Source organism: Salmo trutta, chromosome 35 (assembly GCF_901001165.1).
Source record: "Salmo trutta chromosome 35, fSalTru1.1, whole genome shotgun sequence".
In the NCBI taxonomy this organism is placed as follows: Eukaryota; Metazoa; Chordata; class Actinopteri; order Salmoniformes; family Salmonidae; genus Salmo; species Salmo trutta.
Genome location: NC_042991.1, coordinates 19,895,557 through 19,916,878, shown reverse-complemented (window position 1 = coordinate 19,916,878; position 21,322 = coordinate 19,895,557). Strand labels below are relative to the sequence as shown.

Below are 21,322 nucleotides of genomic sequence, written 5' to 3'. Positions count from 1 at the left end.
TAGTCTGTTCAAGACAACTGGGAACTCGGGGGGAAAAACTATCTCCGACTGGGGAAAAATATTTTTAAAGGCCACCCAACTGGGAATTCCAAGTTGGAAACTCGGGCATCTTTCTAGAGCTCCAACTTTCCGACCTGAAGATGACTGACGTCATCATTTGACCACATTCTTTTTCGGTGAGTTCCCCGTTATCTTGGTTGTTATAACATTTGATGGTGTTAGTTGATTCTTAAAATAGCTACCAAATCAGGCGTTGTAATATTTGGCATGAGTCAGCAACACCTAGGCAGAGGAACGCGCCCATCATCTTCACATTCGTACGTCATCAATGACCGCTCCCTTTCAACGCTCAGGAATGCTGTACAGCTGGTCGAAAAATGGCTGCTGCGACTATGGCAGGGGCCGATGGCCATAGGATGGAGCAGAAAAAGTTGGAGTATTTCTCTTCCATTAACTCCATGGCCAGGAAAATAATGCAAGAAAGGGAGAACATCAAGGAGAGACATGGACCCGATTGGGAGAAAATGACACCGAATGAACAAGACAGCGCCATCGACAATGGAATGATGGATCCGCATATTCGTGCTCGATATGCTATGCATAAGGTTGACCGAGAAGAAGTCATTTGTTATCCTAAATTGCTCATTCAGACCGGACAGAAAATTGTCCATTTTGGTGTTGAGGTATGGAACTTTACCCGATTTGCATTGGTAGCCACATATCTATTTCATATAGAATGATCTACGTTTTCTCGCATGATTCACGACCGAGATTTGGGCTGGTAAACGTCATACCAGTAACAAAACAATGCAAGAGATCGAGATGGATCAGATGGCACTTTTCAACATGGTCTTCCCCATGGTCTTCCCCATGGTATATACGGATGGGCATTTGTATGATAACATGCTCTGTCTGATTTGGAAAATCTGGGAAACTAGCTATTTTTGTTTTACTGTCAATTGATTCACTGGATTATCAAAACACTCAGCCAGCTAGTATAGTCCTATAGTCCATTAACCTGGCTGTGGCAGAGTGTTTCTGCATGTGAAGAGAGTAGTGGTTTGTCACTAATCATCACACTTTGATGAAAACATCAGTTTTTGTTCAATTTCAGGACATAACTTGGCAAGATGAGCACTCTGCCCCATTTTCCTGGGAGACCAAGGTGTGTATGACTGTGCCCATGTTGTATTCTACCATTCACAATGTTACCTTAAATTGATGTAGCTACAGTACACATTTTATTTTCGGTCAACACAGTATCTCCTCTCTCTTTACAGAGCCAGTTGGACTTCAGCCTGACAACAGGTGAATCTGTGCAGGGCATCTCCTCTTCAACAGCTAACTACAAGCCAACTAATGTCACCCAGAGCAGCCAGCTGAGCAAGGTGTCCAATGGCGAGAGCCTCGGCCTGGGCAGGAAAGAGGAGTCCTCCTCCTTCTGGAAGATCAGTGCTGAGAGATCCAGGCTGGAGGGTGAACAGACAGACTTCCAATCCCTAACCCCCAGCCAAATTAAGTCCCTGGAGAAGGGGGAGAAGCCACTGCCCTCCTACCTTCGTCAGGAGCCCACCCCCAAGGAGGCAGAGGAGACCCCACCCCCGCTACGGGTGACCTCGCAGAGATCCTCCAGGCCGCCTGCGCCTCCTCCCCCTGTGCCCATCGGTGTCCCACCCCCAGCAGCCATAAGTGTGACCCCTATGAGTGTGACTCCTACCCCTGCTCTTATCAGTGTGTCATCCACTGTGGCTGGCTGGGAGCACGCTCAGAGCACCCTCCCCTCAGTCATCAACACAGTGGAGGACTTCTTCACTCCAGGGCTGGTCAATAAATCCCCGGGGCTGCCCACCAATTCCCCTGCCCGCTCAGGCAACACTGCCAGAGACAGAGAGGAGAAGGCTGCTGCTCAGTCTGAGTCGCAACTGGCCACCAGTCCCACCTTCGCTCAGGTGAACAACCAATTGTGGTTTGATACTGATTGGCAACAGCATTTACCTGTGTAGTAACAGTCTAATTACTCTGTATTACATGTTGTTACATAGTACATTTACTTCATGTTGTGTTCTGTACTGTTCTAATTGAATGTTATTTTTTTCTCCTACCAGCTTAATACCAGCAGTAACGTCCTGAAGACCGGATTTGACTTTCTTGACAACTGGTAACAGCGGCTTCAAGTAACACCATTGAGTGACTGAATCAACTCAACACTAGAAGGACCATTGTGATGACCATTTTAATACATGTATTAAGGAAAGCCAACAATTGAACTGACCATGTCTATTTATCTTAAATGGCTTTTTATGGCATATCTCACTACGTATGCTTTTGATTCCCCACTGCCAGAACCCACACCCTCCAGCTGTTACCTTTACCTTTATTACTCTGACCTCGTACTAGTGCTAAGCATTACTGTAGTGTACACTAATGAGAAGCACTCAAAGCGGTATGTTTAGAAAGCCAGCATGTTAAGTGATTTATACCACTTGCAATATAGATCTACAACCATTTTACATTACAAGAGAGTACTATTTTACAGAATTTTGTATGTAAATTATATTTACTGTATGCTATATTGCACTCATACATTTTGAAAACCTAGATTCAAAGCAAATAAATTATACAGAATGAAGTCATTGTTCTGGGATTGTCATTTTTTTTTGATTCAGTGACAATATCAGTCCACAATGTGGCAGCAGAGATATTGGTTCAATTGAGAACATCTCACAAATATACAAATAGAGAATGAACGTCTGAGCAGACCCTGATAAAATGGAAAATTAAAACCAGCAAAGCATCAGACTAATATGTACTGTATGTCTGTATTGGTCAAGTTACTCCAAGTGTACTGTCAAAAACATGCTTATGGAGGATACTGCACATCCTATTTTTGCGTTGTACAGTTATCCTCAGCAATCTGTATGAAAATTTCAGTTTTGCCTCACACTCAGACCTTTCAGTGTCTGGCAGTAGCCACACCCAGACATCCTAGCAGACCTAGCTAGCTCATGTCCAAGTCCTGGGGCCTGTGGAATGGAAAGTATGATTTTTGTGGCATTTTAACTGGCATTCCTCCTGTCTGCCATGACTTCAGCACATAGGGATACATTGACTCTCTCATTTTCCCTGCAAATGTACTCACCACAACCACTGCCTCTACTACTGTGATTTATTTACACTGGCAAATCCTCATGTTCGCTGTAATAAAAGTGGACTGTATTAATAGGAACATGTGTGCCACCAAAGGTCCACCTCTGTAAAAGTGCACTGTTAACACAAAGCGTGAAAGTGGGAGGTGATAGAAAAAGCAGGTTTCCTGTTGTTGGGGAGGCCCGCCCATGACAAGTCAGAACGACAGGAGAGAGTGAGATTGAGAGAGAGGGGGCACGACAGAGGGATACCGAGGACAACCAAAGTTATTACAGGGTAAAATGGGAATAGCAGCCATCCTAGTCATCATCTTGTGTATGTGTTCACTCAGCTTGACTGATCTGGACAGCGGCACCAAAGATGGAGATCCTTTCAATGCAACACCAACTGAGGTGAGGACTTGTACTCGCTTGAAGATTTTGAGCTAAGACATAAAATCAGTTAAGGCGGTATAGTAGCACATTGTTAGCGCAGTAAGAATGGAATGAATTCTCCAGATGCACATAAACTCAAATAGAGTACTGTAACATTTTTATTATGTTGTCATTACTGCATGGAAACCCCTAAACTAGTTCTATGTCTTTTTAACTATAGTGTATTTTTAGTGGATGTATTTAGTGTAACAGTCCCACTATAATGGAAATCAGTGGAGGAGCTGGAGTATTGGTTGCAAATGTTTTACCCCCACTGTTTCCTTCAGGACCCAGAGACTCAGGGGAAACAGGCGAGAGAAGACTTACCGGAGGAGCAAGAGCCCAGTCCTGTCTCAGACTTTGACAACACATACAACTATATTTGTATGTCTGCACAGACTCAACAAAAGTATACACTACACACTGTACAAATTATTGCTGAATTGTCAGACATAACTTCTGAGGTTTTCTCTTAAACAGTGTCCAGGCTGGCAGCAATGGATCAGGCCATCCACAGACTGAATGTGGGCCACTACACCCTGGACGTGAAGGTGACCCAACTGCTGGACAGAGTGTCCCGGCTGGACGGCACCCTCGGGGAGGTAGAGGAGACCATGCAACAGATATCGCTCCTCACGAAAGAGAACCGCAAGGAGATTGGCCGCTTGGAGGGTATGTCTGCACTCTGCATACCTCCCTTGAACTTTTTACTCTCAATAGTTCAAATGTTTTAAAATGGAAGGATGAAAAACCATTATAAAATCATGAAAAACTAAAGGTGAAATGTTTCCTCCTCTTCCTAGGATGTCAGAAGGGCCGACGGGTGGGGTATAAGTGCTATCTGGTCTACCGCACATATGAGACGTATGCAGGGGCAGCCCAGAAGTGCCTGGAGTGGGGTGGAAGGATGGCCATGCCTCGGGACAGGAAGGAGCAGGAGGCCTTGGCAGACTACGTCAAGGCTTTCTTCCATCCAGGGAACTGGCCTGTGTGGCTGGGCATCAATGACCTGCGCTCTGAGGGACTCTACCTGTTTGAGGACAACACACGCGTCACCTACTTCCAGTGGCGCAAGCACTTCCTCTCCAGCCAGCCGGACGGAGGCAAGCGAGAGAACTGTGTGGCCATGGCTTCAGATGATGGGGACTGGTGGGACAACTATTGTGACAGGAATATGTCTTACCTCTGTGAGTTTGATGCCTAATCCTTTTCTTCAAACTTTTGACCAGTATCTGACATTTCAGAAACACAAATCCAGCCAAGCTTGATGAAAATGTACCTAGTGGATAATCTATCATGAGTAGTTGCCTATCTTGTTATATATTTCAAGTAAAATCTTTTGTTTTTTGTTTGTTTAAAAAGCAATAGGGGATGTCATTGATCCACAAAGAAGTGGGTTGTAATCTATATATCATACTGTTCAATACTCAAGAACATTTTTGTTTACTAGCTGATGGTGCTTGTGTTGAATAATAATCCATAACACATTTAACATACTGTTAAAAAAGAAAACAGTATCAAACCCATGGCCTAACATACTGTACAGACAGACAGTGCTCATCTTAGTCCACACTGAAAAAATAAATATATACGTAACTTATTACTCACTCTAAGCTATACAAATCTCTTTGGCTGAATACTGAATACTTTGGATCAAATATTTAATCTAAAACTGGATTATCAAAATATTTATTCAGTTTATCATGATTAAAAGCATACAATGTTATTACTGTACTTTTTCACAGTTAATGTAAACAGCATAGTTTCAGGACAAATACTGGGCAATAAAATATTTGAAAATGTTCTGTCACAGTATCATGATCAGATTTGTTTCACTCATAAAGTCAGTGATTATCCTTAAAGGGGCAGTGCAGTCAAAAACGTGATTCCCAGTGTTATTTTTACACATTGTACAAAACATTAAGAACACTGTCCTAATATTGAGTTGCACTCAACTGTCTCAAGGCTGAAAAATCATTATTTAACCTTTCTCCTCCCCTTCATCTACACTGATTGAAGTGGATTTAACAAGTGACATCAATAAGGGATCATAGCTTTCACCTGAATTCACCTGGTCGGTCTGTCATGGAAAGAGCATAATGCTTTGTACACTCAGTTTATATTTCCACACTATGAGGTTGGAATAATACCATGAAATTGTGACATCACCAGGTGGTATAAGTTAATTAAGTGATAATGCCCGAGAAGCCGGTGTTTGGAGGATATATTGGCACGGGTGTTGTCAGGCCTGAGACGAACCGTGCCAATATATCCTCCAAAACACCGGCTTCGAGCTGGTCGTTCGTTCTATTGGTTCAGTTGCCAGAGATGCGACCCAGTCGTTCAGTCTTTTGTTCTGTATCTATGGACGCAACTCAGTCGTTCGTTCTAAATGTTCCATTGCTATACTGGCTGGCAATGTTCTTAAAAAAAAAAAAAAATAATGTTATTTAACCTTTAACTATGCAAGTCAGTTAAGAACAAATTCTTATTTACAATGACGGCCTACCCCGGCCAAACCCAGACAATGCCGGGCCAATTGTACGCCGCCCTATTGAACTCCCAATCATGGCAGAATGTGATACAGCCTGGATTCGAACCAGGGACTGTAGTGACGCCTCTTGCACTGAGATGCAGTGCCTTAGACTGCTGCGCCACTCGGGAGTTCTTATCCCTTGCTTGTTAGCTAGCCGGATAATTTATAGTTAATAACAGCATAGTAGATGCATTTGCGTTTGTTTAAGCTGTTTAAGCTGTTTTCTAGTGACATTTATTTGGATACATCCATAACAATGAGCTAATGATGCACGATTTCGCCTGGCATAGAAAATGTGCTCTCTCGTCTGGACACTGTTGTTCAGAGGAGCTAGCCAATAACACAGCTATCACAGTCACTTCAAACTGAAACTGGAAAGACAGCAAATTAGCTGCACTTTGTTTCGTTTTACCTGCTTTCTATTATTGATAGTTCTTTGCATATATCCATAAAAATAATGCTGATTCATGATTTCCACTGGCTGAGAAAAGGTGTCTGTCTACCTGTCTGTCTCATCCCAACGCGTTCATTACTATGGAATATCTGGAGATCCACTTTGAATATTGAAACAGTTGCAAACGTCGGAGAGACAGACAGCAAGGTTAATACAAATCTCTGCTGTTGAAAAGTGAATGTTAGTCTAAAAGAAATGTGAGTGTCTAGATGCTTTTTATAGTGGCGATCAAGTTTAAACAGTGCCTGGCCGGGCTGATTAGACAGTGAATTGCACAGTCAGATGGGACAGAGTAAATAGGCATTTTAACATCATAGATTTAGCCTGTGGCAACTTGTGAAATAGACACCGGCTGGAATGCGGTTTTAACCAATCAGCATTCACGATTAGACCCACCTGTTTTATAATATACCAATAACAAAGAGTTTGCCCTCCTCTCTGCCAATAACAGCTAGGGTTTCCATTTCAGGTTATACAACTCCCATTAGGCTCCTCCAATTAGGCCCCTCTCTCAGACCACTCCCTGTCACGTCCTGACCATAGTAAGCTGTTATTTTCTATAGTAGAGTAGGTCAGGGCGTGACGGGGGTTTTCTAGTTTTGTATTTCTATGTTGGGTTGTTCTAGTTTTGTATTTCTATGTTGGGCTTTGTTTGAGATTATCTCCAATTAGAGGCAGGAGGTCATATTTAAGTAGGTGTTTGTCCCACCTGGGTTTGTGGGAGATTATTTTGAGTAGTGTATGTTTTCACCTCTGCGTCACGGTTTGTTGTTTTTGTCATTCAGTTTATTTATGTATTGCATAGTTTCACGGTATAAATAAAATGTGGAACGACACACACGCTGCACTTTGGTCACCTTCTCCTTTCGACAACCGTGACAGAATCTCCCACCACCAAAGGCCCAAGCAGCGTTCCCAGGAGAAGCAGGACAAATGGACATGGGAGGAAATCCTGGACGGGAGAGAACCCTGGAGGCAGGCCGGGAAAAATCGGCAGTTAAGGGAGCAGATGGAGGCTGCGAGAGATGAACGGCGAATATATGAGGCACTAGCACGGCAACAATGGAAACCCGAGAGGTAGCCCCAATAATTTATTTGGGGGGGGCACACGGGGAGATTGGCAGAGTCAGGGTGGAGACCTGAGCCAACTCCCCGTGCTTACCGTGGGGAGCGAGGGAAGAAGCAAGCATCATGTGATGCGCACTGTGTCACCAGTGCGCATTCACAGCCCGGTGCGATCTGTGCCCGCGCCCCGCATTTGTCGAGCTAGGTTGAGCATTTAGCCAGGAAGGGTGGAGCCAGCTCAGCGCTCTTGGTCTCCAGTTCGCCTTCTCGGTCCAGGATATCCTGCGCCGGCTCTGCGTACTGTGTCGCCAGTGCGTATTCACAGCCCAGTGCGTCCTGTGCCCGCGGCCCGTGTTTGCTGGGCGAAAGTAAGCATCCAGCCAGGACGGGTTGTGCCAGCTCTACGCTCGAGACCTCCAGTGCACCTCCACGGCCCAGTATATCCTGTGCCTGCCCCACGTACCCGGCCTCCAGTGAGTCTATCCAGCCTGGTATGCCCTGTGCCTTTTCCTCGCACTTGCCCTGAGGTGCGTTTCACCAGTCTGGCGCCACCTGTGCCAGCCCCATGCATCAGGCCTCCAGTGCGCCTGCCCAGTCCGGTGTATCCTGTTCCTGCTCCCTGCACTCGCCCTGAGGTGTGTGTTACCAGTCTGGCGCCACCTGTGCCAGTCCCACGCATCAGGCCTCCAGTGCGCATTCCCAGTCCAGAGCTTCCGGCAACAGTTCCCAGTCCAGAGCTTCCGGTGACAGTTCCCAGTCCAGAGCTTCCGGTGACAGTTCCCAGTCCAGAGCTTCCGGCGACAGTTCCCAGTCCAGAACTTCCGGCGACGATTTACAGTCCGGAACCTCCTGAGACGGCCCGCAGCCCGGAGCCTCCTGAGACGGCCCACAGCCCGGAGCCTCCAGCGGCAGCCCGCAGTCTAGAACCTCCGGTGATGATCCACGGTCCGGTGATACAAAAGCAGAGGGATCAGCGGGCAGAGCGGGGGTTACGCCCTGAACCAGAGCCGCCTCCTCTGCTGGAGGATCCGCTGGATGATAAGGTTCTGTGTACTGCACCAGAGCCGCCATAGACACTTGTCACCCTCCCTACACTCTTTTTTTCTTGTTTAGTTGCATTCGGAGTCTGCACCTTTGGGGGGGGGGGGGGTACTGTCACGTCCTGACCATAGTAAGCTGTTATTTTCTATTGTAGAGTAGGTCAGGGCGTGACAGGGGGGTTTTCTCGTTTTGTATTTCTATGTTGGGTTGTTCTAGTTTTGTATTTCTATGTTGTGCTTTGTTTGAGATTATCTCCAATTAGAGGCAGCTGGTCATCGTTGTCTCTAATTGGAGGTCATATTAAAGTTGGTGTTTGTCCCACCTGGGTTTGTGGGAGATTATTTTGAGTAGTGTATGTTTACACCTCTGTGTCACAGTTTGTTGTTTTTGTCATTCAGTTTATTTATGTATTGCATAGTTTCACAGTATAAATAAAATGTGGAACGACACACACGCTGCACTTTGGTCCGCTTCTCCTTTCGACAACCGTGACACTCCCAGAAAAGTCCTAGCTAAATTCTTGCTTGAGAAATTGCATTTTGCTAAGAAGCTGTTTTGTTTTCAATTAAAATTGTAAAAAATAATCACAGTAAGTTACTTAATTGTTACCCAGAAATTATTTGATATTGAGATAAAAATGTCTGCAATGGACCTTCAAAAATCCTTGAGATCTGAATTAATTGAATAAAAAGTTCAGTAAACATTAGAATCGACAATGATAGAATTCAGTCAGGAATAATAGCACTAGCGCAGCACTAATCACGCAGCAGGACTGGTGATTGTTCTTGGCTTGTGAGTTCCATTCAGACACTGCTCTTCATGAGGTCATAAGCTTGAGCCATGTCTTCATCCACACAAGCCAAGGAGGTGCCCTTCCAATGAGGGCTCAGTGCCATGTCCACTCAGATGGAGCGAGTCACTACTACATTTTAAACTAGTAGGATGGGCACCAGACGAGATGGTAGCCACCATCTGTGTTACTTCAGGCTTGTCCATTGGATTCTTGCAGGGATGAGAGAGGATCACTTTCCTGCCTTCATTCAGGACAAAGTTAGCGCCCATCTGAAATCATATCAAAATCTGAATTATAATGAGGACATGGATTATACAAACCTATCCCAAAATAATTGGGCATTGTATAAATAATTTTCTTCATAGAAAGAGGAAATATTATTTTGTGTGTTTAATGTATACTGTATCTTAAGTAGGAATATATTTTGATTTGTTAAACATTTGTTTGGTTACTACATGTTTCCATATGTGTTATTTCATAGTTTAGATGTCTTCACTATTATTCTACAATGTAGAAAATAGTACAACTAAAGAAAAACCCTTGAATGACTAGGTGTGTCCAAACTTTTGACTGGTACTGTATGGTGACTCACTCTCCACTTCTGGCATCTGTGAGGGGCGTATCAGCACTCAGGTTCTGTGAGATTGGGCCTCCTGTGAGCTGCTTGTCAGTTGTCTTCAGCTGTGTCTATGTGGTCCAGAAAGGCATCCCATTCCTCCTGCAGGAGCACACACCTATTACATCTCTATTACATATTTATTACAACATCTCTCAAGTCATGCCAAAAGTTCACCTGAAATCACAGATAATAGACCATTGTGTAGAATGGAAGTCTAACCTCCAACTGCAGGAGCTCCTCTACTTGCTCTTGCACCTTGGCATGGCTGGTAAAAAATTGGGGGAGAGAAGTGTCATTGTCAAAATAAAGTTTTTCTTCTCCTAAAAGACTAATAGTTTGCAGATTGAGTAAGGCAGTTCTCTGGTGTTTGCTCTCCAAACTCACTGAAAATACTTATTCCACAGGTCTTCAGCCTCGCTCTTCTTCTTCACACCAATACTAACAAATGTGAACAAAAAGTTTGGACTGAATATCTGCCACCAAAGGAGAGAAAGAAACTGAAACTAAAGTAGGCCAAAAGTCTTTAACACACACCCACCTTTTATAGAAGTTGGCACCACAGGCCATTAATCCAAATAAAGTTGTAATTTTATTTGGGACAAAATCTTCAATGGAACCTGCAGAATGACAAATAAACAATGTAGCTGATTGTGCAAATGACAGTCCTGACGAATGCATGACAGAGTTTAGTTCCCCTATTGCTAAATTATTAATCCCTGATCACATTGTTCTACTTTTAGAACATGTTCTGTAGGCCAGGGGTTTTCAAACTTTTCTTTCCCAGGAAAACTGGCTATCCAGGGATCCCCATCATATGTTAGAAAATATGATTGATAATGGCAAGTGGAAGTAATCAACATTTTAAAATGAATAGATTTGGTGAACAGTTTCATTATTTTGACCTTCTCACAGTTCATTGGAAGAGGAAGCATAAACTGTAACATAGTCTATTAGCTAGAAAAGTATATTGGTGGCTTAGAGTGTATTATGCTGTTGTACAGCAAATTTTCTGCAATCATTTTTTTTTTCTTGAGCTGAGAGAAAATGTTGCACTTCTGAAGCACATTTCAAAGAATTCTACATATTTTGGCATTGAGCTGAGATACATTTTATTCAGTTTTAAATCTAATTTCCTGCCATTTTTTGCATTTTATCCATGGCTAATGCTGTGTTCCTCTGCTCAAACATTTTAACAAAATCAATGGCATGTGCCCTGAATGCCTGTTTCTTTTTTTGGGTGGGGGAACCTCGCTGACTGTCTAGCTTTTATTTGATTGTTAGTTCTCAAAGATTATGATAATATATATATATATATATATATATATATATATATATATATATATAGTTCAATATCTTTACTGCCTTCTATTTGGTTGTTTCCTTCAAATTGACACTGAAATAGTTTTCCATCCGGAAAATTATCACTGAGACAGACGGCACACCTAAAAAGAAACGTGTAATTTACACTATATTAAAGGGATAGTTCAACATTTTGCAATGAAGCCTTTTATCTACTTCCCCAGAGTCGGATGAAGAGGAACAGTTAGCATGCTAACGTTCCAGTAGACTTCCAGTCATTGCGCTAACGCTAGAGACATACAAATGATATTCTGTTGCAGGTGGCGATATAGAGTTGAAGTCGGAAGTTTACAAACACTTAGGTTGGAGTCATTAAAACTTGTTTTTCAAATTTCTTGTTAACAAACTATAGTTTTGGCAAGTCGGTTAGGACATCTACTTTGTGCATGACACAAGTAATTTTTTCAACAATTATTTACAGACAGATTATTTCACTTATAATTCACTGTATCACAATTCCAGTGGGTCAGAAGTTTACATACACTATGTTGACTGTGCCTTTAAACAGCTTGGAAAATCCCAGAAAATGATGTCATTGCTTTAGAAGCTTCTGATATGCTAATTGACATCATTTGAGTCAATTGGAGGTGTACCTGTGGATGTATTTCTAGGCCTACGTTCAAACTCAGTGCCTGTTTGCTTGACATCATGGGAAAATCAAAAGAAATCAGCCAAGACTTAAGAAATAATTGCAGACCTCCAGAAGTCTGGTTCATCATTGGGAGCAATTTCCAAACACTTGAAGGTACCACGTTCATCTGTACAAACAATAGTACCCAAGTATAAACACCATGAGATCACACAGCCGTCATACCGCTCAGGAAGGAGACGCATTCTATCTCCTGGAGATGAACGCACTTTGGTGCGAAAAGGGCAAATCAATCCTAGAACAGCAGCAAAGGACCCTGTGAAGATGCTGGAGGAAACGGGTACAAAAGTATCTATATCCACAGTAAAACGAGTCTTATGTCGATATAACCTGAAAGGCTGCTCAGCAAGGAAGAAGCCACTGCTCCAAAACCGCCATAAAAAAGCCAGAGTACGGTTTGCAACTGCACATGGGGACAAAGATCGTACTTTTTGTCCCTCTGGTCTGATGAAACAAAAATATAACTGTTTGGCCATAATGACCATTGTTATGTTTGGAGGAAAAAGGGGGAGGCTTGTAAGCCGAAGAACACCATCCCAACCGTAAAGCACGGGGGTGGCAGCATCATGTTGTGGGGGTGCTTTGCTGCAGGAAGGACTGGTGCACTTCACAAAATAGATGGCATCATGAGGTAGGAAAATTAGGTGGATATTGAAGCAACATCTCAAGACATCAGTCAGGAAGTTAAAGCTTGGTCGCAAATGGGTCTTCCAAATGGACAATGACCCCAAGCATACTTCCAAAGTTGTGGCAAAATGGCTTAAAGACAACAAAGTCAAGGTATTGGAGTGGCCATCACAAAGCCCTGACCTCAATCCTATAGACAATTTGTGGGCAGAACTGAAAAAGCATGTTTGAGCAAGGAGGCCTACAAACCTGGCTCAGTTACACCAGCTCTGTCAGGAGGAATGGGCCGAAATTCACCCAACTTATTGTGGGAAGCTTGTGGAAGGCTACCTGAAACGTTTGACCCAAGTTAAACAATTTAAAGGCAATGCTACCAAATACTAATTGAGTGTGTGTAAACTTCTGATCCACTGGGAATGTGATGAAAGAAATAAAAGCTGAAATAAATCATTCTCTCTACTGTTATTCTGACATATTACATTCTTAAAATAAAGTGGTCATCCTAACTGACCCAAGACAGGGAATTTTTACTAGGATTAAATGTCAGGATTAAATGTCAGGAATTGTGTAAAAATGACTTTAAATGTATTTGGCTAAGGTGTATGTAAACTTCCGACTTCAACTGTACATAAAATAAATGCATAATCAACCCCTCGCTGCAGATCCTTACACAAGAGTATCATTTTTGAGGCTGACTCATAGCTGAAAAGAGAGAACAGTAACTTATTAGTTCAGGTTCATGTTTTGTCTACTGATACTACATTCTCATCTTCATATATAATACTGGATTAAATAATGATGTAGTAATAACTGCTAACTGCTCTCCACAGTGACCTGCTCAAAGGGTTCCAGGACTCTGCACACCTCCTCCACCACCTCCCATTCCTCTTGGGTCAGAGCATCAACAGGCGCATTGACAATGGTCAGGGTAGAGATTTACATTTACATTACATTTTAGTCATTTAGCAGACACTCTTATCCAGAGCGACTTACAGTAGTGAATGCATACATTTCATACATTTTTTTTCTGTGCTGGCCCCCCGTGGGAATCGAACCCACAACCCTGGTGTTGCAAACACCATGCTCTACCAACTGAGCTACAGGGAAGGCCAGCCATCCTTTGACTCAAGAAATCACTTCAACATATAAAATGTTGAATTCCATCTTGTAGTGCAGTCTTGTTTAGGCCTCAGCTCAGGCATCCCCATCTGGCGTTGTGTAGACTTTCGTTTTTCAGCACCTACTGTGCTCCTGTGGAAGTATTCCACAGCTGCTTTCACTTTGTCCACAGTGGGCTTCATCACCTTCAGAGCATCTCTTACCATCAGGTTGATTGTGTGGGCAAGACATGGATGATGGGTCCATTTAAACATTTTCATGGCTTTGGTTATGTTAGCTGCACTGTCGCTAACACAACAGACCACTTTTCCATCTACTTGCCATTCTCTGGCCACTCTCAACAGTTCCTCTGCCAAGTTCTCTGAGGTGTGTCTGTCACTCAAAGCAGTCCAGAAGACAGCTAGACATCAAAACATCTTCAATGAAGTAACATGTAACTGACATGTAAGAAGTGGTTACCTTTGATGTCCAGCAGTCAGTGGTAAGGCAAACTGCAGTAGCTTTTTGGACTCTTTCCCGCATTGAAGCCTGTGTGCTCTCGTACAGTTGTGGAATAAGTGATTTTGAAAGGGTTTTCCTGCTTGGAATTGTGTACATTGGATTTAGACTATTGCTATAATTTCTAAAACCTCTGTCCTCCACAATCGAAAATGTCTGGAAATCGGTGGCAATTATTTTAGCCAACGCAATATCAATTTGGCCTTGTTTTGCTACAAAGACTTTGGCATAAACTGGTCCATAGAAGGCTGCGTTGCTGTGGGTTGCGGAGTAGGCCTACTTGACTGAGTGGATACATCTCCACGTCTGGAGGTGCTGGCTCCACCACTATCACTAGCAGGCCCGCTAGTTTCTCGAAGCTCCACTACAGCTAGCTTCACAGTTGGGTGCACAGTTCTCATATGCTGCTGTAGGTTGTGCTTAGCACCGACTTTGTATGAGATTTTGTTTTGGCAAATTCTACACTGTACTCTAACATTGTCTACGTTATTAAAATGCATCCAAATGCTACTGTGCTTCCGACTCATTTTCCAGCTGTCGTTTTCACAGCTGTCCTTCCTCTCTCCTAGGCTGCTAAGTGTGTGACTGTGAGTGAGTTGGCTCGGCCCTCCCTCACGCATCTTTGGTTCATTGGTTGACACCGCGTGTCTGATTGACAGGAACAGGACAGGCTCTTAGTCTGAGCAGACAGTCAGAATGAATGTGTCTGCGCTTAAGCATTTAAGCCTATATTATTTAATTTCTTTTTTCGTTCTTTGAATTAGTTAATTCTATTCATTTAAATCTTTTGCTTATTCATAAATTATTTTTTGTATATTTGTATAAATAGATTCGGCTCTTCTGATATGCGAGTCGGCTCGAGAACGACCCATCACTACTGCATAGGTTATATGTGAGAGTAGCTAGCACCACAAGATAGCTACAGAAATATCGGTAGTATACTGTACCCGCTGCTTCTTTCTTGACATTTTCGAGTAGATTTCTTCCCATTGTATTCAAGCCTGTTAAACCATAAATAAGAGTATCCCCTGCCTCACTGATATCTTCAGCCATCTCTGGGAACTGTTAGCCTCCTCCAGCAAAGCAGAAACAGTAGTTAGCTGCAACTGTATTGCAAGCAAGCAAACCATATCCTATTCGGCTTATCAGAAACATCACATGATTTGGCTAAAGTCATGGTGGTTTACAGTATTTAGGAGCACTTGTGTGACATTTGCTGACCTGAATGAAAGTACAAGCAAGGTGTGTTTGAAAGGGGTAGCAAGAAAGCTCATGAATAAATAATGTATTTGTGGGTGATCTGGTATAACTTTAGATAACCCTATCAGTATCACTCCTGGTTGCATTGAAATAACAAGAAACAAACAACTCATTTGTCAAGCAATTGTATTGACCATTGAACATCCCAATTCCCTAAAATCTCCACAGATTTCTTTCCTTCAAGTTTAAACTTCAAGCTGGGACATATGCTTAAAAATCCACCTTAGCGCTTTAATAAAAATAGCCAATTCACCCAGTGCAAAAAAAAGAGATAAAAACAAATCTCCCAACCATTCAGCACTAACATTGATTTGGAAACATGATAAAACAGTTCTGCCAAAAAATAAAATAAAGTTAAGCAGAGAACTTAAAATTGTTGTTGGTTATTTCTTTTGATCCTCTGGAGCACATTACGTAAGGACTCAGGCAGGTAATGCATAATTTATTCTGTCATTCACAAACTTCTTCAGGATCGGTGGGTCCCCTGCGGGACGTTGAGCTAACGTAGGCTAATGTGATTAGCATGAGGTTGGAAGTAACAAGAACATTTCCCAGGACATAGACATATCTGATATTGTCAGAATGCTTAAATTCTTGTTAATCTAACTGCACTGTCCAATTTACAGTAGCTATTACATTGAAAGAATACCATGCTATTGTTTGAGGAGAGTGCACAGTTTTGAACATGAAAAGTTATTAATAAACCAATTAGGCACATTTTGGCAGTCTTGATACAACATTTTGAACAGAAATGCAATGGTTCATTGGATCAATCTAAAACTTTGCACATACACTGCTGCCATCTAGTGGCCAAAATCTACATTGCAGCTGGGCTGGAATAATACATGATGGCCTTTCTCTTGCATTTCAAATACAAAGAACGGTTGTTTTTTTCCTTTGTATTATCTTTTACCAGATCTATTGTGTTATATTCTTCTACATTCATTTCACATTTCCACAAACGTCAAAGTGTTTCCTTTCAAATGGTACCAAGAATATGCATATCCTTGCTTCAGGGCCTGGGTATGTCATTTCAGGCGATAATTGAAAGAAAAAGGGGTCCGATCCTAAAGAGGTTTTTTAAGGGTAAGTGGGGAACATACAAACTGAACACCAAAGCTTGTCCTCACATGAAGAGGTTCTTCAGAGCAGTTGAACAAACTCCCCTTAATGTATCCCTGAACATTTGTTCAAATGTTGTGTGCCGGTAAGACCATTATCAAATGATTTAAAAACACTTTAAGGAAAAAATAAAGAGAACAGCAACAAGACAGAAACACGTCTCAAAATAAGACCAGAGGACTATTGTTGTGTGCTTTCCCCAAAACAAGTTTGACCTAACCTAAAACCAACCCTGCCTCATGCCCTTTATTGGTCAAGTTAAAAACAATTACTGAAAAAGGCAATGCCACAGAGTGACATTCTCCACAATCGCACCATCGACAAGACTAAATAAAAAGATTGCTTGACTTTTCTAAAATGTTCAAGTATCCCAAGTGGAATAGAATAGCCCTGAAGGAAAGTTTATATCTTAGAATCTCCTCCCCCACTTTCTCTGCTTATAGACTGAGTTTTTAAAAAGAAAATAGTTCGAATTTTAGAGCCAATCACAATCGAGATTACCTCCCATTCAAATCAATTACGTTTCTTAGCTTTTACATACTAGACCCTACTAGGGTTTTGCTGGTATTGCATACATATCTGAACAACATGTAGTTGCCATAAATCATGTTTAGACAGACGTTGTGCTTTGGGGGGTTGAGCTTGGCCAGAGAGACTATGAGCAGAGAGAATGGGCAGGGAGAGTGGCCCTTGTTCTCATCAGGAGAAGTGGTGTTAGGACTTCTTTGGACAGTGCGATGTCGAGTCCGTGTTGAGGACCTCTATCATGGTTCTAGTCGTCTGGAACGTTTCTGCTACCGATGGAAGACTCTGGTACCACAATGGTAGGCTGAGGTAAAAAAAAAAAAAAAAAGGTTATCAATACAATAATTGGCCAACTTATGATGCGGTTAAAGTTGATAACAGTGATAACGCCGAGCTACTCACCTCTTTAAATTCATCCAGTTTTTAGCTGTTTTACTAAAGCTGTCAGGACTGTGTGTTGTCATGGCTTCAAAATCAACCAACTAAAAAAAAACAAGAAAAATACTTAAACCAGGCACATTGTTACATTTCCCAGTGGTGGTGTCAATGTTGTAACGAATTAGAATGAAGTAGTGTAAAGTAGAGCAAAACGTCACTATTACCTTCCCTTTGGGGATTCTGCCTATCACCTCCTTTCCACTGGCCATCAGTGCTCCCATGACAACAGAGTATGCCACAACACTGAAAAAAGGGAAATAGAGACAACAACAACAACAACAAAAAAATTGGGGAAATGGGACTGATTTCATAACTAAAAACCGTTTCACAAAATGAAATCACCATTCAGAGAAGACCAACTGAAACACATGCCTTAACATGGATTGATGTTTATAGCAGAAAATATGATTTGGACAAAACTTACCTGGACCCTCTGGAGAGGGGCATAAGGTTACAGAAGTAGTAAACCAGGGAGAGGATTAAATTACACACTGCATCTGCATCCTAAAAGATAGAAACAAAAACAACACAATTCATACTACAGGGTCCAGTTACAGAGGTAATATCATTACACAATGATGTGGCCAGTGACACTTTGCTTCTTGAAAGTCCAATATCTTGAAAACTTGACCGCTGACTTGCAAAACATTTTGGGACTTTATCAACAGTGGAAATACGGATAAAAAAAATAAAACTCAGCAAAAAAAGAAATGTCCTCTCACTGTCAACTGCATTTATTTTCAGCAAACTTAACATGTGTAAATATTTGTATGAACATAACAAGATTCAACAACTGAGACAAACTGAACAATTTCCACAGACATGTGACTAACAAAAATGGAATAATGTGTCCCTGAACAAAAGGTGGGGGGTGTCAAAATCAAAAGTAACAGTCAGTATCTGGTGTGGCAACCAGCTGCATTAAGTACTGTAGTGCATCTCCTCCTCATGAACCAGATTTGCCAGTTCTTGCTGCGAGATGTTACCCCACTCTTCCACCAAGACACCTGCAAGTTTCCGGACATTTCTGGGGGGAATGGCCCTAGCCCTCACCCTCCGATCCAACAGGTTGAGATCCGGGCTCTTCACTGGCCATGGCAGAACACTGACATTCCTGTCTTGCAGGAAATCACTCACAGAACGGCTGGTGGCATTGTCATGCTGGAGGGTCATGTCAGGATGAGCCTGCAGGAAGAGTACCACATGAGGGAGGAGGATGTCTTCCCTGTAACGCACAGCATTGAGATTGCCTGCAATGACAACAAGCTCAGTCCGATGATGCTGTGACACACCGCCCCAGACCATGACGGACCCTCCACCTCCAAATCGATCCCGTTCCAGAGTACAGGCCTCAGTGTAATGCTCATTCCTTCGACGATGAACGCGAATCCGACGATCACCCCTGATGAGACAAAACCGCAACTCGTCAGTGAAGAGCACTTTTTGCCAGTCCTGTCTGGTCCAGCGACAGTGGGTTTGTGCCCATAGGCAACGTTATTGCCGGTGATGTCTGGCAAGGACCTGCCTTACAACAGGCCTACATACCCTCAGTCCAGCCTCTCTCAGCCTATTGCGGACAGTCTGAGCACTGATGGAGGGATTGTGAGTTCCTGGTGTAACTCGGGCAGTTGTTGTTGCCATCCTATACCTGTGCCGCAGGTGTGATGTTCGGATGTACCGATCCTGTGCAGGTGTTACACGTGGTCTGTCACTGCGAGGACGATCAGCTGTCTGTCCTGTCTCCCTGTAGCGCTGTCGTAGGCTTGTCACAGTACGGATATTGCAATTTATTGCGCTGGCTACATCTGCTGTCCTCATGCCTCCTTGCAAACATAGTCCGTTGTTTACGAGGGTATCGTACCGATCCTTGACTTTGGCGATGTCATTTACAAAATAGCCTCCAACATTCATCTCAGCAAATTGGATGCAGTCTATCACAGTGCCATCCGTTTTGTCACCAAAGCCTCATATACTACCCACCAATGCTCTCGTTGGCTGGCCCTCGCTTCATATTCATCGCCAAACCCACTGGCTCCAGGTCATCTATAAGTCTTTGCTAGGTAAAGCCCCGCCTTATCTCAGCTCACTGGTCACCATAGTAGCACCCACCCGTAGCACGCGCTCCAGCAGGTACAGTGGGCTCCAAAATTACTGGCACCCCTGACTGGCAATGCACAAACAATGCTTAAACAAATATAAACAATATAATTATAGAGATAAACTCAAAATACCAACGTGAGAAATACTGTACTTTATTAATGTTTCAATGGAACCAACCAAAATTATTGATTGATTTAATTATAAAGTCAATGTCCTCCAAATCAAGGTTTCACAATGAATGGCACCCTTAAAGATTATTGTAAATAACATCTACCAAAATTAAAACGAATTAAATTCCACTTATTTAAGTCTTAAGGAACTATATTGAGCCGTTACATCACTTCCTGTTTCACTAGGGTATAAAAATGAGGGTAACACACATGCAATATCCCACTGTCATCCAGCACCATGAAGAAAACAAAAGAACTGGCAGTTCAAAAGAGACAGAGGGTCGTAGACCTTCATAAATCTGGTCATGGCTACAAGAAGATCCACAAACAATTGAATATACCACTGAGCACTGTCAGGGCAATTATTAAAACATTCAAAAGACATGGAACAGTTGAAAACCTCACGGATAGAGGACGCAAATGCATTTTGCCCCCCAGGATAGAGAGGAGGATGGTGAGAGAAGCAACAAAATCCCCAAGAATCACTGTGAAAGATTTGCAGGCCTTGATGGCGTCTTGTGGTCACCAGGTTTCAAAAAGCACCATCAGACGCCACCTCCACAACCACAGGCTCTTTGGAAGGGTTGCCAGAAGAAAGCCCTTTCTCAACCCTAGACACAGACGCGCTTGGAGTTTGCCAAATGTCATTTAAATTATGACTGGAAGAAAGTGCTCTGGTCAGATGAGACCAAAATTGAACGTTTTGGTCAGATACAGGATCAGCATGTTTGACGTCAAAACAGAGATGCATACAAGGAGAGGAACCTCATACCCACGGTGAAATATGGAGGGGGGGGGGGGGGGGTCAGTGATGTTTTGGGGCTGTTTTAATTCCAGAGATCCAGGGGCACTGGTTAAGATTGATGGCATAATGAATTCCACCAAGTATCAGGCAATTTTGGCTGACAATCTGGTTGCCTCTGCCAGAAGGCTGGGACTTGGCCGTAGGTGGACTTTCCAAGAAGACAATGACCCGAAACATACCCCAAGATCCACACAGAAATGGTTCTGTGACGACAAAATCAATGTTCTGCCATGGCCAGCTCAGTCGCCGGACCTCAATCCAATCGAAAACCTGTGAGCTGAGTGGAAGAGGGCAGTTGATAAGCGCAAACCCCAAAATGTGAAGGATCTTGAAAGGATCTGCATAGAGGAATGGTCCAAAATCCCTCCAAATGTGTTCCTTAACTTTGTCAAACATTACAGGAAAAGACCATGCTGTTATCCTTGCCAGAAGTGGTTTCACTAAGTACTAAATGAGGAGTGCCAATAATTATGAAACCTTGATTTTGGTTAAATGTATTTTGTATTAAATAATTGTAAGATTTTCGTTGGTTCCATTGAAACATTAATAAAGTACAGTATTTCTGACATGTTGGTATTTTGA

General features: G+C 42.7%; 3 protein-coding genes across 6 annotated transcripts in view; 2 read left to right on the top strand and 1 right to left on the bottom strand.

Annotated features, from left to right (window-relative positions):
- Positions 1–319: 319 nt before the first annotated feature.
- On the top strand, positions 320–2,630 carry LOC115174817 (uncharacterized protein C1orf198 homolog). Its single transcript, XM_029733738.1, has 4 exons — positions 320–683; positions 1,115–1,165; positions 1,281–1,949; positions 2,106–2,630. The coding sequence occupies exons 1-4, from the start codon at positions 378–380 to the stop codon at positions 2,160–2,162; spliced, it is 1,083 nt and encodes a 360-aa protein (XP_029589598.1). The 5' UTR covers positions 320–377; the 3' UTR covers positions 2,163–2,630.
- Positions 2,631–3,243: 613 nt separating this feature from the next.
- Positions 3,244–5,372, top strand: LOC115174361 (C-type lectin domain family 11 member A-like). Its single transcript, XM_029732889.1, has 4 exons — positions 3,244–3,539; positions 3,848–3,944; positions 4,041–4,232; positions 4,364–5,372. Exons 1-4 carry the CDS (start codon positions 3,429–3,431, stop codon positions 4,762–4,764), a joined length of 801 nt encoding a protein of 266 aa, XP_029588749.1. The 5' UTR covers positions 3,244–3,428; the 3' UTR covers positions 4,765–5,372.
- An 11,160-nt stretch (positions 5,373–16,532) lies between these two features.
- LOC115174814 (tetratricopeptide repeat protein 13-like) overlaps positions 16,533–21,322 on the bottom strand; it is a 25,517-nt gene continuing 20,727 nt past the window's right edge. For all 4 annotated transcript variants that reach the window (XM_029733732.1, XM_029733733.1, XM_029733735.1 and 1 more), the window contains exons 20-23: positions 18,090–18,169; positions 17,830–17,908; positions 17,630–17,709; positions 16,533–17,531 (exon numbers count right to left, since the gene is read on the bottom strand). In XM_029733732.1, coding sequence (XP_029589592.1) covers positions 17,417–17,531; positions 17,630–17,709; positions 17,830–17,908; positions 18,090–18,169 — 354 coding nt within the window. In that variant the 3' untranslated portion in view covers positions 16,533–17,416. The remainder of the gene's footprint in view (positions 17,532–17,629; positions 17,710–17,829; positions 17,909–18,089; positions 18,170–21,322) is intronic.

Excerpts from the sequence above, each read along its gene's own strand:
- LOC115174817 (XM_029733738.1), top strand. The coding sequence starts at position 378 with ATGGCTGCTGCGACTATGGCAGGGGCCGATGGCCATAGGATGGAGCAG. Across the intron at positions 1,166-1,280 it reads CATTTTCCTGGGAGACCAAG|AGCCAGTTGGACTTCAGCCT; the intron begins GTGTGTATGACT and ends CTCTCTTTACAG. Across the intron at positions 1,950-2,105 it reads CCAGTCCCACCTTCGCTCAG|CTTAATACCAGCAGTAACGT; the intron begins GTGAACAACCAA and ends TTCTCCTACCAG.
- LOC115174361 (XM_029732889.1), top strand. The coding sequence starts at position 3,429 with ATGGGAATAGCAGCCATCCTAGTCATCATCTTGTGTATGTGTTCACTC. Across the intron at positions 3,540-3,847 it reads TCAATGCAACACCAACTGAG|GACCCAGAGACTCAGGGGAA; the intron begins GTGAGGACTTGT and ends TGTTTCCTTCAG. Across the intron at positions 4,233-4,363 it reads GGAGATTGGCCGCTTGGAGG|GATGTCAGAAGGGCCGACGG; the intron begins GTATGTCTGCAC and ends TCCTCTTCCTAG.